The 15037-nt window shown below is 42.1% G+C and overlaps 1 protein-coding gene across 1 annotated transcript; it reads left to right on the top strand.

The window, feature by feature from the left end:
• Positions 1-419: 419 nt before the first annotated feature.
• On the top strand, positions 420-12280 carry GPR182 (G protein-coupled receptor 182). The gene is made up of 2 exons (XM_066584458.1): positions 420-515; positions 6900-12280. The coding sequence occupies exon 2, from the start codon at positions 6921-6923 to the stop codon at positions 8007-8009; it is 1089 nt and encodes a 362-aa protein (XP_066440555.1). The 5' UTR covers positions 420-515; positions 6900-6920; the 3' UTR covers positions 8010-12280.
• The last annotated feature ends 2757 nt before the right edge of the window (positions 12281-15037 follow it).

The following is a 15037-nucleotide window of genomic DNA, read 5'->3' as shown; positions in this document are numbered from 1 at the left end:
TAAACAAAAACATATCTCCACAATAGAGCTCTTGTCATCTGCGCAGATTTGTGAAGCTTCATTTTATGGAGTCCTTTGAAATATCAAGTAAAATATTTGTACTGTAGAATGGGGTAATTATCACAGCTTGAAAACTCAAGCCAAAGTGTTAATCACACGTGTAAGCTATAGAAAGAATGAAAATAAATAAGCTGAAGCTCTGCTCCATGGGAGAAAGAAAAGACTTATTTGTTTAGAAATTCTTTTTAGCTGCATTCTTTGCAACAGGACCCGGGGACCGATCCACTCTGTGACTCGGAGAATCTTGGAAGGTGTTTGCCTTTGCATAAGAGGATATCCTGGGCAACAAGAGCACAGCAATGATTGCAGCTTCAGGATATATAGGACCATTTCCTGAATGTGAGGGCTGCTAACAAGTGGAAAATAGCCCATGTCATTTGCTGCAGAGGACAGAACTAAAGGGCTGGGAGGAAGACTGGACTAAATTGTAAGAAACTTGTACAGCTTCTTGTCAGGTAAGAACCCTTCTAAGTTCTAGAATAAACTCTATTCCATTATATGAGTGATAGAAAACAGGTGGACACTGCTGGCACGCTTGCATGTCGTATAACCATGGGGTTTCCTGCTGAAGCACAATGACTTTTAGGATCTCCTTTTGCACAACTAATGACACATCTATATATTTGTTATGAAGACTTTGATTTATAGCTATAATCTACAGTAATATTTTATATAGTCACCAACACTCATTTCTTGCCAATCTTCATACACGGAGGCTGGTAGTATAATTCTGTCAAACGGTCATATACTATAGTTTTAAGAAAAAGTTTTATAAACTTTTTTAATAAAGTGTGTTCACCAATCTTAAAGGTTTATGGTTGTGTTCCCACTGTATTTGCAGGGTATAGTACCTCTGAAGACGTACATATGTCCTCCTTATCATACTTGCTTTTTATCTCTATCCCAGTGGTCTCCAACCTGTGGCTCTCCAGCTGTTGCACAACTACAACCCCCAACATACTAAGACAGCCACAGAATGGGAACTGCACTTTTGCTATAGCTCCAGGTTAATGGCCATTGCCCTATACTATGCTCCATGCCACTTGCAGTAATCTGCAACAGGTTGTTCAATATACAAATTGTTTTCATATAGCAATTTCAATACAAAAAGGGAAGCTTTTTTCCATCTTACAAATTGAAAGTGTGTGGAGGGATCTAATAAACAGTATTAGCATTATTATTATTAGCGGTGAGGATAATATGTGCAGAAAAATATTTAATTCCAAGTATTACGAATATTAAAGCTAAGAATACCACAAGAATTGCGAATGCTGATTTATATGAAGTAGTACTTACATATTCTGCAGACACAGGATGTTCCCCGTCTCATGCACAATAGGGATAATCTCATATAAAGTCAGTTGACGTTTTGGTATTACTATGGAGTTACATGATCATTTGTGATACTGTATGTATGGATGTAGCAACATAACTAGAAATGTAATGCATCATAACTACACTGTAGTACACAGTGCCAGTCATGTTAAGGATGGCTATAACCGTACCTCTAAAAGCTTATTCAGACAAAATATTAATCCATGCGTCTGTTTTGCATCCGCGATGCTTATGTACATTTTTCTTTCATATGCCAACTACTTTTTTTTACTTTATCATGCCCCCCCCCCCCCCCCAAAAAAAAGGTAGGTGGCCCAATATTTCGTAGCATAGCTTAGCAATGATTCTTGAAAAATGGAGCGCACACGGATGTTATGTATGTGCGCTGTTGTTTTTTTGTGCACCCATTGACTTAGGTGAATAGGTGATTGACATACAGGGATCGAGTGGAAACTTTTTTTTTTTACCAAGATTATCAGTCCATGTAAAACAGCGCATGTCTGCACAGCTCCATTGACTACAACAGTGTGCTGTCCATCTACAGTCAATTGCTAACAGAGACAGCCCACGGACATGAAAATTGCCCTCTGTGAATATGTTCTAAGGCTGCCTGTGCATGGGTGATTGTTCATTGAGTTACCGTGGCCATAATCCGGCCACGGTAAATGCAGTGAACGCTTTCCATAGCGTTGCTATGGAAAGTGCAGCCGAGGTGTCCACGAGCGGAGAACCATAGAGATTCTCCGCTCGTGGGATCTAAATCGCGGCATGCTGCGATTTGCCACGATTCTCCACGGTGAGCCTGTCTGTCAGATAGGTTCACCACAGAGGACCGACAGCAGCCCCCCCCCCCTTGCTCCCCCGTGGCGGAATATCGCTGGTGATAAGCCACAACGGCTGTGGACAGGGGGCCTAAGACTGCACTTTTGTTATGTTTAACGTGTATGCTGGAAAGCTCCTAACTAGAGATGAGTGAGTATACTTGCTAAGGCCAACTACTCGAGCGAGTAGTGCCTTAGCCGAGTATCACCCCGCTCGTCTCTAAAGATCCAGGGGCCGGCGGCGGGCGGGGAGCAGCGGGGGAGAGCGGGGAAGAACAGAGGGGAGATCTCTTTCCCCCCTGCTCTCCCTTGCTCACCGCCACAAATCACCTGTCACCCGCGCCGGCAGCCAAATCTTTACAGACGAGCGGGAGGCTACTCGGCTAAGGCACTACTCGCTCGAGTAGTTAGCCTTAGCGAGTATACTCGCTCATCTCTACTCCTAACCTAAGCACTAAATGTGTCCACAAAGTTTCCTTTTGGATTCCGTCTAACCAGTTTATATCAGTATAAGCAAAAAAATCAATATAGAATAGTAAAGTAGAGACCACACTATTCGTTCTGTGGAGTCCAGTTATAAAACACATTTGCTAAGGATTTCCTTATTTTTCCACGTTGTAGCCTATGGATGTAAGAGGCCACTCTATGGTATTCACTAAATATATACACCATAAAATTTTCAATAGCTTTTCATGAAGTGTCTGTTAAAACAGATGCAATTTTAGCCTACAGGTGATGGGTGCATTAAACCAAACCTTAACAGTGGCCATAGATAATAGCATCCATTTAAAAGATACAAAAAAAACTATTGAAAAGCTTGCAATGGGGATCCATTAAATAGATACCATTAACACAGTTCATCGGTAGTGGATAGGCATCCATCACAGCACAGCTAACTCTCTGGCCTGGTGACCCCCTAACACTAATTCAGAGACAATAAAACTTTCAAGATATTATCAATTGACTATTTAAGTATTTATTTCTCTACTCATCCTGTTGTGGTATTCTTGTAACTGCAAATTAATCACATCCATGTCTGTGCCTTGTCATAAGTATGTGTGTATATATATTCATGCCTCTTCGGATATATTTGATTGTGCCTGAGGAAGAACCCGGAGAGGTTCGAAAGCTCGCTATGACATCATGTATTTTTGTTAGCCATTAAAAGGTATCATATCTACAGGATTACTTGGTTTCTCTTGCTGGGAACAAACACAGCTTGCATTTATTTATCACATATATTGCAAATTTTTCCAAGTGTGTATGCTAAACAGAAGCCAAAAAGGCAATGTAGAGAGAGCCTAAAAGCACTTGATGGAAGGCAACTACAGCCTCGCTGTATGGTTGCCATAGACATCATAAGTGGAGCACGTGGAGCCTACACTTTTAGGTCTTTTGTTCTGCAGGTCTACTATTCTCTCAGCAGTTGAATGTTTGCACACATTTCCCCAGCGCTCTGTAAAGCTGGAACACAGGGCCTGACCTCTCATTGTGGAATGCTTTGTGAAAATAACTCTCCATGCACCTAGCAGATATCAATCAACATGAAACATTTTTATCTTCCTTTTGAAATTTTAGGGATTTTTCTTTATCTATGGAATGAGTTATGGATCTGTTATTCTAAGGGGGAGTGGTGCTTTACACTACAATGGTGGTAATCTCAGAACCCTATATGGAGAACTTCCATCACAATACCTGCCCACTCCATGCATTACAATAGCTAAACACACAATTTAAAAAGGGGCAAAAATAAAATAGAGGGCCGCATTTAGCACTTAGTTATTTTGTAAAGGTTTCTCCCATGAAGAATAGTATCACCAATCCATCTTACTGCAGAGACCCCAAATAATGCACATACCATAACTGTTCAAAGGCAGGAAACTCTTAAACTTCCTTCTGGTGTAACCCTTTCGCTTCCACGGCTTCCTGGACAACTTTCAGACTTTACATTCAATATAAAATGGTGATTGTAAAAAAAAGAAAAAAAGCATGTAGTTTCAAAATTTGCCGCTATAAATCGCCATACCAAAATCATAAACCGCGAGTAGAAGTTCCTATATGATCAGAATTTATAATTTATTGTTAAAGGGAACCTGTCACCTGCCTAAAGCACTGTAAAATAAGAGATCGTGCCATTAGGCGAGATGACAGGGAGGCGGGGATGTATTTTTTATACTCCTCTGCTTCTTGGTTCCCGCCGAATGAAAATCTGACTCTTTTCAGAGTCCCATGCACGCGCTCTCACATTGACTTGTATAGGAGAGCACGCATACAGGAACGTGAAAAGGGTCCGATTTTCATCCTAAGGCTTCCTGTATTTTGCACCAGTTTTTGCGCGCTTAAATTTGGTTGCAGAAATTCGCATCCATTAAAACCCATTGATTTCAATCGTTCTCCTCTAGAGATGAGCGAACGTACTCGTTTAGGGCGAAAAGATTCAGGGGGCAGCGTGTTGGAGCGGGGGGTAGCAGTGGGGAACAGGGGGGAGCTCCCTCTCTCTCTGCCCCCCACTCCCCTCTGCAACCCCCCGCTCACCCCCGGCGCCCCCCGAATCCTTTCGCCCGAGTAGTCAGTTACTCGAAAAAAGCGCTGCTCGATTGCATAATTGCCCTACATGAGTACGTTCGCTCATCTCTATTCTCCTCATGGAGCGTTTTTGTGCCCGCATTTCTGTCAAGCGAAAAAATATGCGACATGCTCTTATTTTGTGTGCAGTTGCGCACCCGAGGCCGTGTAGGACTCTATGGGGTACGCAAATGTGTACTTGTCCTGAGCTAAATCACACACTCAACAGTGCAATATTGCGGTGTTATCAATTAACACCGGGGCCTAATCAGGCTGCCCCACCTGTTCAAACAAGTACAGTATAGGAGCGTGGTTATGCTCATGAGAGGACATGATAGCGCTCCATTTAGAGCGCAATTATGCCACGCTCGTCTACAGGAGCACTAAATCTATACAAAATGCATGATTTTCAACTGATTCTGTTTGATAGTACTTGGGTATTGATCATGGTGACAATCTGTGGATGAGAATGTTATTTCTGATGACAGTTTGTTTCATTGGTTTGAAATGTATCGGATATCCTATTGGATATCGCTTTGAAGAAAGCATATCGCTAGAACAGCGATCATAGAAGTTTACACTAAAGATCGTGCACAGACTGGGATAGAGATAATGCAACATGTAGAAACTTTATGATAAGCTGTGTCTGTGTTCATGTAGCTTAAACATTGCGGCTAGAGATGTGGGTCTGTCACTTTACAGCCGAGTACATAGTACCCATACACTATAGATCACACCGTTTCGACTTTTGTCACAAATTGAAATGAGTGTGAAACCACCAGTAAAACGATCTTTGTACGTTTTGGTATTTTCTACCCATCTCAGTGCCAGATTAATGGGTAGTTTTAAATCTTAATTTAGTATGGGATTATTGTTTCCATTTTTTTAATGAAAATTACTGTACACTGTCCTACCAAAAGTAAAACTGGATACCTGAGCAGGAATCAAACACAGTATTTATTTCCATATGTTAACACTTAGTAGGGCTCCTTTTTTCATGGCATACTTTCTACTAACATCTGATACACTTCAGCTGATACTTCCCTTCATTCATCCTGCAAACAGCTGGCCAGTTCTCTCAAAGATGAATTATTAGCCCACCTATAATGGTGCAAGGAGCATCGTCATTCACAGTTGAACAATAGAAAAAACATTCTATAGAATCACGAATCATGCTTCTTTGTCTTCAAATGAGATGCACATACCTGGGTGCGGAGGATGCCTGGTGGAATGCCTTTTCCTGAGTGTCTTGTGCCAACAATTAAGTACAGTGGAGGTTTTCTTATGGTTTTGTTAATTTGATTGTAATAGCAAGAATCATGAACATGGAGGTGCACCTAGACAATAATGTGCTACCAACAATGAGGCAATAGTCTGAGAATGGTCAGCCAAACTTCCCCCAACACAACCAGCCTTGTCACAAATCCAATGCTGTTTTACATTGGTTTGAGGATATGAATGTACCACGATTGGACTGGCCTACATAGAGCCCTAACCTGAACCCTACTGAAAATCTTTAGAATGAACTGGAACATCAACTTAGTAAATATGAACAATATCCATCTTCTTTGAGAGAACTTGCCAGACATTTGCAGGATGAATGGAGGGAAATACCAGCTAATATGTATCAGACATTAGTAGAAAGTATGCCACAGAGTATCTGATGTCATTAGGGCAAAAGGAGGCCCCACCAAGTAGTAACATATGAAAATAAAAAGTTTTGATATTTGCTCAGGTCCCCAATTACTTTTGATAAGACAGCGTATAACAGTTTCATAATATACAAGCATAACTAACGGGGCATCTCAAAGACTCGTGCTCACCACTCTTACCTTGTAGCACTGGTTTCCAAGGTTCAAAACCAAGCAAGGGCAACATCAGCATGGACTCTGTACATCCTCTTCATGTGTGCAGGGTTACTTCCCATTCTCGATGCCGATAGGTTAATTGGCTTCCCATAAAATTGGCCCCAGTCTGTGCTTGAGATATAGAAACTGGATCATGAAGATGCTGGTGATTTGTATCCAACAGAAAGTTATGGAGATGATTATGAATCATTTAATGCTGTTAGAACCTTTGCCAATATAAGATTACTAAATGATTTCCATTTTCTTTCAGGTTCTTTATCCTTAAATTCCAATGGCTGAGGAAAGTATTCACAACCTTACAGAGCTTCTAGATTTTCTCAACAGTTCATTTAGTGACTGTGAGGTTGAGTTGGACGAAGGTGTAAAGAAAGTCTTCCTCTTCATTCTCTATCTTCTTACATTTGTTCTTGGACTGGCTGGAAATCTGCTGGTGATATGGGTCAACTGGAAATCAAGAAGAAGATCAAGCTCCATTAATCTCTATATCCTCAATATGGCAGTGGCTGATCTTGGGGTGGTCATTTCCTTACCCATTTGGATGTTGGAGGCAATGTTGGATTACACATGGTTGTGGGGTGGATTCCTGTGCAAATTTACCCATTACTTTTATTTTGCGAACATGTTCAGTAGTATTTACTTCCTTACCGCCCTGAGTGTGGACCGTTACTTGACTTTAACATCTTCCTCTATTTTCTGGCAACAAAACCAACAAAAAATCCGTAAAGGTCTTTGCATCGGGATCTGGGTGATATCCGCCATATTTCCTATACCAGAAGTCAGCCATATGCAATTGCTGGATTTTATAGACCCCGAGTGTATGTTCATGGCACCATTTGAGACCTACGATGAATGGGCTTTAGCCGTTACTGTCCTGACAACTGTTCTTGGATTCCTTATTCCTTGCTTCATAATCTTGACCTTCAATGTGATGACGGCCTGTCACATTAGGAGATCTGGAAGACCAGAGAGCAATCGACACTGTCGGCTTATCTATGCCTATATATTGACGTTCCTACTCAGTTGGCTTCCCTACCATTCTACTCAGATGTTGCTAGTTCTGCATGGAACCCACATCTACCTGAACTGCCATGCAATCGTTGTCCTTTATTTCCTCTATGAGATCATTGATTGTTTGTCGATGTTTCATTGTATGGCTAATCCAATTCTTTACAATATTTTCAGTAAGGACTTCAGAGGCAGATTTATTAACGCAGTAGTGAAATACATTCCTAAGGAAAAACAAGGTACTGCCAATCCTGAAGAAAGATCTACATCCATCACAGATCATTCCGTTGTAATAACCGCAGAACCTGCCATGTCGACAAATGTAGTCCATATCTCAGAGGATAAAGTCATGTAATATTAAGCTTTTCTAAGTAATAGGGTTACATCATTCTAACGGTCAGCTCTCTTCTATACCATATGCATACCTGGTAAGAGGTCCTTTGCCTATATAATTCAAGATCATTTGTTCAATATGTATTTTGGCAGAAATACTCTGGATCATAAAGCTGGAATGACCCCTGACATAGATAGCCTTATTATAATATAAACATCTGCAGGTCTGATTGTTCTATTCATGAAAATTTGCACTCATTTTTGGACATAGTAACAGTCTCTTTACGCCTTCCTATCTTTTTGCACCCCTGTCTGTTATGTAGATCTGTGCAGTAGTTTGGGAGAAACTTGCCCTTCATCAGTAGCAGCACATGCATAGAGGACTACTAAAAGTAGTCATGGATATTTATGAGCTGCAGGCTAGCTACATCCACCCTGCTTCTCCAGCCATTGATTGATATCTCCCTGGTTATTACTTTGCATAGAAAGAGCTTCCAATAATTAGCTAGGCTGTAGCTCATGAATATGCAGGACTACTTCTGTGTCTGAGTGCTACTAATAAAATGCAAATTCCTCCCAAACTACTGCACAGATTTACGCAGCAGACATACCACTGTAACTTAGTAACATAATATGTTAGCCCGAAAAAAAACATATGTCCATTGGTGATGAGCGAGCATACTCACTAAGGCCAATTGCTCGAGCGAGCATTGCCCTTAGCGAGTACCTGCCCGCTCGAGAGAAAAGGTTCGGGTGCCGGCGGCGGGCAGGGAGCTGCGAGGGAGAGCAGGGGAGGAACGGAGGGGAGATCTCTCTCTCCCCCCCGCTGACTGCCGCAACTCACCGCTCCCCCGCGCCGGCACCCGAACCTTTTCTCTCGAGCAGGCAGGTGCTTGCTAAGGGCAATGCTCGCTCGAGCAATTGCCCTTAAGGAGTATGCTCGCTCATCTCTAATGTCCATCCTATTACCCCCCACCCCCATCCTCTTCTCAATGTAATCAGTGTAACTGTCACTACTTTGTGCTGCTCTCAGAGAGGGGTACAAAAAGATGGGAACAGATTCCCTTTATCCCCTTAATGGTTTATATCTTGGTAGGGTGATTGATAACACAACAGAATGTAAACTTGTGTCCTGTGAATGGCATGGGCTCAGACGTGAGCTCGTGCCATCCCACAGAGGGAGCTGGCTGCAACTGACAGCTTGCCTCTGGCTACAATGACGGGGAATGGTAAGAACACAGATCCCGCTGTTAACGACTTACATGCTGCAACCAATGTAGATCGTAGCATGTAAAAAAGGGTTCATAGTGAAAGAACACTCCCTCTGTAATGTCATCGCCCTCCAATATAGAATCGCAGACACTGGTGTCCGGACCTGCCATGGCCTGTGATCGCTATTGTGGGTGATAATGCATTGCAGTACAGAAGTAATGCAATGTACTGTCATAGCAATTAAAGCTTTTTTAGTTCAAGTCCCCTACATGGCTATTTTATTTACTTTGCCTCCTAAAAAAGTGATCAAAAAAGCTGTATGTACCCCCAAAATGTTACCGATAAAAATTACAGCACATCACGCAAAATACAAGCCCTCACAGGCCTCCGGCCAAGGAAAAAGAAGAAAGAAAAAAAAATCCCCACCACCAAAAAAAAAAGGGGGTGGGGGTGGTTATTGTACAAAAGGGGCTTTATTGTTGTAATTGTACCAAGCCGCAAAAAAAAATTTGTCATGTCATTTATGCTGCATGATTAACGCTGTAAAAAAACAAAACAAAAAAAGGCAGAATTTGTGTTTTTTCTTCTTCCTGACCTCTGAAAAAATTAAATTATTCCAATACATTATATGTACCCTAAAACAGTACCAATAAAAACCACAGTTTGCCTCACAACAAAACAAGCCCTCATACAGCCGTGTCGACAGAAAAATAAAAAAGTTATGGCTTTTGAAAAATGGAGATGAAAATCCCCAAAAATCGTTGCTTCCTTATGGACAAAATTGGTCATGTCCTTAAAGGGTTGAAAAGAGTTGCCTTCCCTTGGAAACCCCTTTCAAATCAAGCTAGACCATACATCAGTTTATCACTGCAGGTTCGAAGCCCCTGTGATCTGCTGCTGTAACTCTCTGTACATTTCCATCTGAAGTGACCATTACAGAAGAAATGTGCTATTACATGCCAACCATTCAGATACATAGTTGACCATATAATATGGTCTGGGTCCACAGAGCAAGAGTTGCTCTTTGTTAGTGGCTCTCTACTCAGGCGTATATAGGAGGAGGATCCAAGTGGGCACCACATCCCCTGTATAATGTCCAAATTCCTAAAATGGAAAGAGGCGGCAGACAAGAAAATTAATCCTAACCAAGCCAAGAAAAATGTGAAATCAAAAACCATCCATAGATCAACTTGCGCTTGACTAAGTTTCAGATCTGACCTCGTAAAAGGCATAAGAGATATGAAATGTAAATATTAATTCCGCTGTATGTAGACATATTTATCAACCTGTCATCTCAGAGAAGAACGAAGGGGATGTTGACGCAGATTCTGTGCCAAAATCTGACGCAAATTCTGTGCCAAAAATTGCATATTTTCAATGGTAACACTATTCAACACAAGTTTTGTAACGACAAACGATTAACCGCTCTTACCTAATTTTTGCTATGTGAACACAAAAATGACATTAAAAATGTGAGATTGGTTCAGGAAATGGGAAAAAATGCAGACTTTAATAGGATTTTATTAGAAAGAAAACGTGTGTGTACATGCTTCAAATACGACTAGAGATGAGCGAGCATACTCGCTAAGGACAATTACTCGATCGAGTATTGTCCTTAGCGAGTATCTCCCCGCTCGGAAGAAAAGGTTCGGCTGCCAGCGCGGGTGACAGGTGAATTGCGGCCATGAGCAGGGGGGATCGGGGGGGAGAGAGGGAGAGAGAGATCTCCCCTTTGTTCCTCCCCGCTCTCCCTTGCCCGCCGCCGGCAGCTAAATCTTTGCTCCCGAGTGGGCAGGTACTCGCTAAGGGCAATGCTCGATCGAGCAATTGCCCTTAGTGAGTATGCTCGCTCATCTCTAAATACTTTTTTTGTCTTTTATTCCGTTTCTGGAACGTCTCTTCTGATCGTCCATCAGTAATCTGCCAACATTGCCGGGCACAGTTTACCTTTGAAATGCTTATCGATAACCTGACGAAAATGCTCCCTGTGTTCGTCACTGCAATGAATGCGGAAGACATCTAAAATAGGAAGATAGGAAAATTTAGTTTCATGGAAAAGTCTGCAGGCGATTTTCTCTTATGCCATTAGAAGTTCATCCACAACGTGATGGAAAGGTTTTGTTCCGACATTTCCTAATAAACTAGTTGACACAATTTCGAAAGCCTTCCGTCCTTCTCCTTTGCAGTCCTTCAGCCGACTGTCAAATTTTTCATCCTTTTAAAGTTGTCTGGGGACCAATAAATATTCCCTCCTTGATTTTTACAGTGGTGATCCTCAGAAATAGCCGACAGAAATGTGAAGGCAACACCGCTCCCATTGAGAACCTTAGAAACAGTAGGGATGGAGAACCTTATATGTAGGGATGGAAGGATGACTTTATCCAGAGTGACAAGTGGCTGATACACTACATTCTTCTGGCTTGCTATAAGTGGTGATCGATGAAGCCAGTCCTCCTCCTTGATTTCACAACTGTCCCATTCACAGAGATAACAGAATTTTGCATAGCTCCGCTGTAGTCCAACTAAATAAATATGGGGAAGAGAAGTAGTTTAAATCCCCAAAACACCACAACTTTGCATTTTTCAGCGTTATTTATTTTTACTTTTTCCCTTTGTAACATCAAAACGAGAAGCTATCTCACATTTTCAATGTCATTTTTATATTCAGCATCCAAAAATTAGTAACTCATGCCTCGGTTACAAAAAACTTTCTAATTTTTGCAGAACTGTGTAATCCGAGTTGTAGTTCGTACGGTGTGGTTTTAAAATCCAGGTAGCAGAAACATAAGTGACATATCATTTATTGATGTGGAATATATATTGGGGAGCTCTATATGGATAAGCCCCATTTTTTAGGACTAATCCAGGTGTGCTTCCGTGGCAGTGTAAACTGCAAATCGGTGGCAGCAATTCGGGGGTCTGCTTTGCATTCCACTACAAGTGTGCCTTGGATTTTTCCAACATAAATTTGGCTTGTAAACATACCTTTAAGAACATCCCAGAAATCAATTGTAAATACTGAATATTTTCTATCCAATACCTGTATCATACATGTAAAACTGAATTTTCATTAAAAAATATGGAAACCCATTTTTGGATTTAATCTATATATCATCTGTCTCAGTTTACTTAAACATGTATCCTAAATTACACTATAAACCTTCTAAATATTGCAAAATTCCATACACTACCCCCCCTCCAAAAAAAAAAGTGTTTCCTTAATTACTCATTTTTCCTCCATATACACAAACAAAACATACCTTTTCTTAAGAGTTCTTGCAGGAAATCCTACTTATTTTGCAGTCACATATGCAGTATTGTTTTCCGGTTATCGTCATAATTCATTTTTTTTTAAAAAGGAATTTCACCTCTAGGAGGGACTTTGGGAAACAACTCAATGGGTTGCCCGAGTTGTAGCTCCTCCATAAATCCATTCCCCATGCACTAACGTATACAAATAGGCATATACTCATCTCTCTTCGCTGTGCCCATGGCACTGCTTGGTCCTTTGCTTCTGGTTTGTTTACAGCCTGCAGTCCGCCCAGTTTATGGGACGTCACAGTGTTGATCGCCTAATTGTCATTGGCTGTAGTGCCTTTGATGTTCCGTAAACAGGCTGGGGAAGCCTAAGGGTAGACCTGGAACGGCAACGCAGGACATAGTGGGGAGAGGTGAGTATATGCTTATTTGTGGTTAGTGCATAGGAAACAGATTTTACAACTTGGGCAACCTCTTTTAAGTTTGAAGGTACTACAGTTTATGGAAACAGGTAACTTGATTGTTTTCATATCCCCCATACACTATAATTCAGAGTGCCTGGATACTCCCCTCGCTCTGGAAGACCAGGCCTGTCTATGTATCACAAGGTAGACCATTCATTTGAATGGCCCAAATGAGACACTACATTTGCCCCTGCACAGGCCTCTTCTGATGTACAGCTTGGTGAACTCTGCATTTTTTGAAAATTAATCCTTAGGAGCTTTAACTTTCCCTCCTTAATAGTATAGTGTTTAGAGATGAGCGAGTATACTCGCTAAAGCACATTACTCGATCGAGTAGTGCCTTAGCCGAGTATCTCCCCGCTCGTCTCTAAAGATTCGGGGGCCGGCGCGGGTGACAGGTGAGTTGCGGCGGGGAGCAGGGGGGAGCGGGCGAGAGAGAGGGAGATCTCCCCTCCGTTCCTCCCCGCTCTCCCCTGCCGCTCCCCGCAGGCCCCCGAATCTTTAGAGACGAGCGGGGAGATACTCGGCTAAGGCACTACTCGATCGAGTAATATGCCTTAGCGAGTATACTCGCTCATCTCTAATAGTGTTGTTTATGTGACTTGTTGAAAATATTTTTTCTCTAGTCCTGAGGTATGTGCACCCTTTTGGGTTGTTCATTTAATCCAGTTGTCGTGACTCATTACAGTTTTATTCTTGTGAAGGTATTTTTTTCTAGGAGAAAAGCAGCAATACTCATCAAGAGGATCTCTGTAATTCTAACTCTAAATCGTTTCCCTAATGCATCTTAAAAAATAGGGCCTGGGGTTGGACTGGGGAGGAAATGATATGGGTCACCAATGTGCAGTCTATGGCTTGTGTTGAACTTACAACTCGAATTAAATGGGTGCCAGTATAAAACGGTGAAACGACCAAACATCTGATTTCTTGTAAATTCATCACACATTTCATAGTAGCTGAACCAGTGTGTATGCAATGATTTAACATCTTTCAGCACAAGGTCATTAACTCTTTCCAATCCAATTTCCCTGCCACCCGCATACTCCCCAACATTTATTTTGGGTGGGAAAGTGCTTTGTGAATTCCTTGGAAATACTCAACAAAAACACATAGAAGTGACTGTCTTGCTGATTTTATTAGCAATTTTTTGAAAATTAAATGTGAGTTAATATGTATATTATAGAGATGAGCGAACGTACTCGTCCGAGCTTGATACTCATTCGAGTATTAGCGTGTTCGAGATGCTCGTTACTCGAGACGAGTACCACGCGATGTTCGAGTTACTTTCACTTTCATCTCTGAGACGTTAGCACGCTTTTCTGGCCAATAGAAAGACAGAGAAGGCATTACAACTTCCCCCTGCGACGTTCAAGCCCTATACCACCCCCCTGCAGTGAGTGGCTGGCGAGATCAGGTGTCACCCGAGTATATAAATCGGCCCCTCCCGCGGCTCGCCACAGATGCATTCTGACAGAGATCAGGGACAGTGCTGCTGGTGCCGGAGCTGCTATAGGGAGAGCGTTAGGAGTTATTTTAGGCTTCAAGAACCCCAACGGTCCTTCTTAGAGCCACAACTAACCGTGTGCAGTAGTGTGGAGGCTGCTTTTTGCAGTGTTGCACTTTTTTTTTTTTTTTTGTATATCGGCCGTGCAGAGCATTGCGTCCTGCAGTAATTTTACATTGTCCAGGGCCAGTAGTGGTGAGGCAGGGACAGAAGACATATTTAGTGTATATGGGCAGTGGGCCTTTCCAAAATCATTTGGGAAAAAAAATCTATTTAGGCTGCCTGTGACCGTCCTCAGTGTACTGGGTCTCTGCTGGGGGTAGTTGTCCTAATTCATATGCAGCCAGCTAAGTGTTACAGCAGGCTTGCGCAAAATTCTTTCCTGCCTCTGTGTTGCCTCTTACATCACCGCTGTATTCCTGTCCACAAGTGTACTGGGTCTCTGCTGGGGGTAGTTGTCCTAATTCATACGCAGCCAGCTAAGTGTTACAGCAGGCTTGCGCAAAATTCTTTCCTGCCTCTGTGTTGCCTCTTACATCACCGCTGTATTCCTGTCCACAAGTGTACTGGGTCTCTGCTGGGGGTAGTTGTCCTAATTCATACGCAGCCAGC

Source organism: Eleutherodactylus coqui, chromosome 1 (genome assembly GCF_035609145.1).
Source record: "Eleutherodactylus coqui strain aEleCoq1 chromosome 1, aEleCoq1.hap1, whole genome shotgun sequence".
Classification (NCBI taxonomy): domain Eukaryota; kingdom Metazoa; phylum Chordata; class Amphibia; order Anura; family Eleutherodactylidae; genus Eleutherodactylus; species Eleutherodactylus coqui.
Note: the sequence above shows the minus strand (reverse complement) of the source record. Positions and strands in the feature narration are given on the sequence as shown.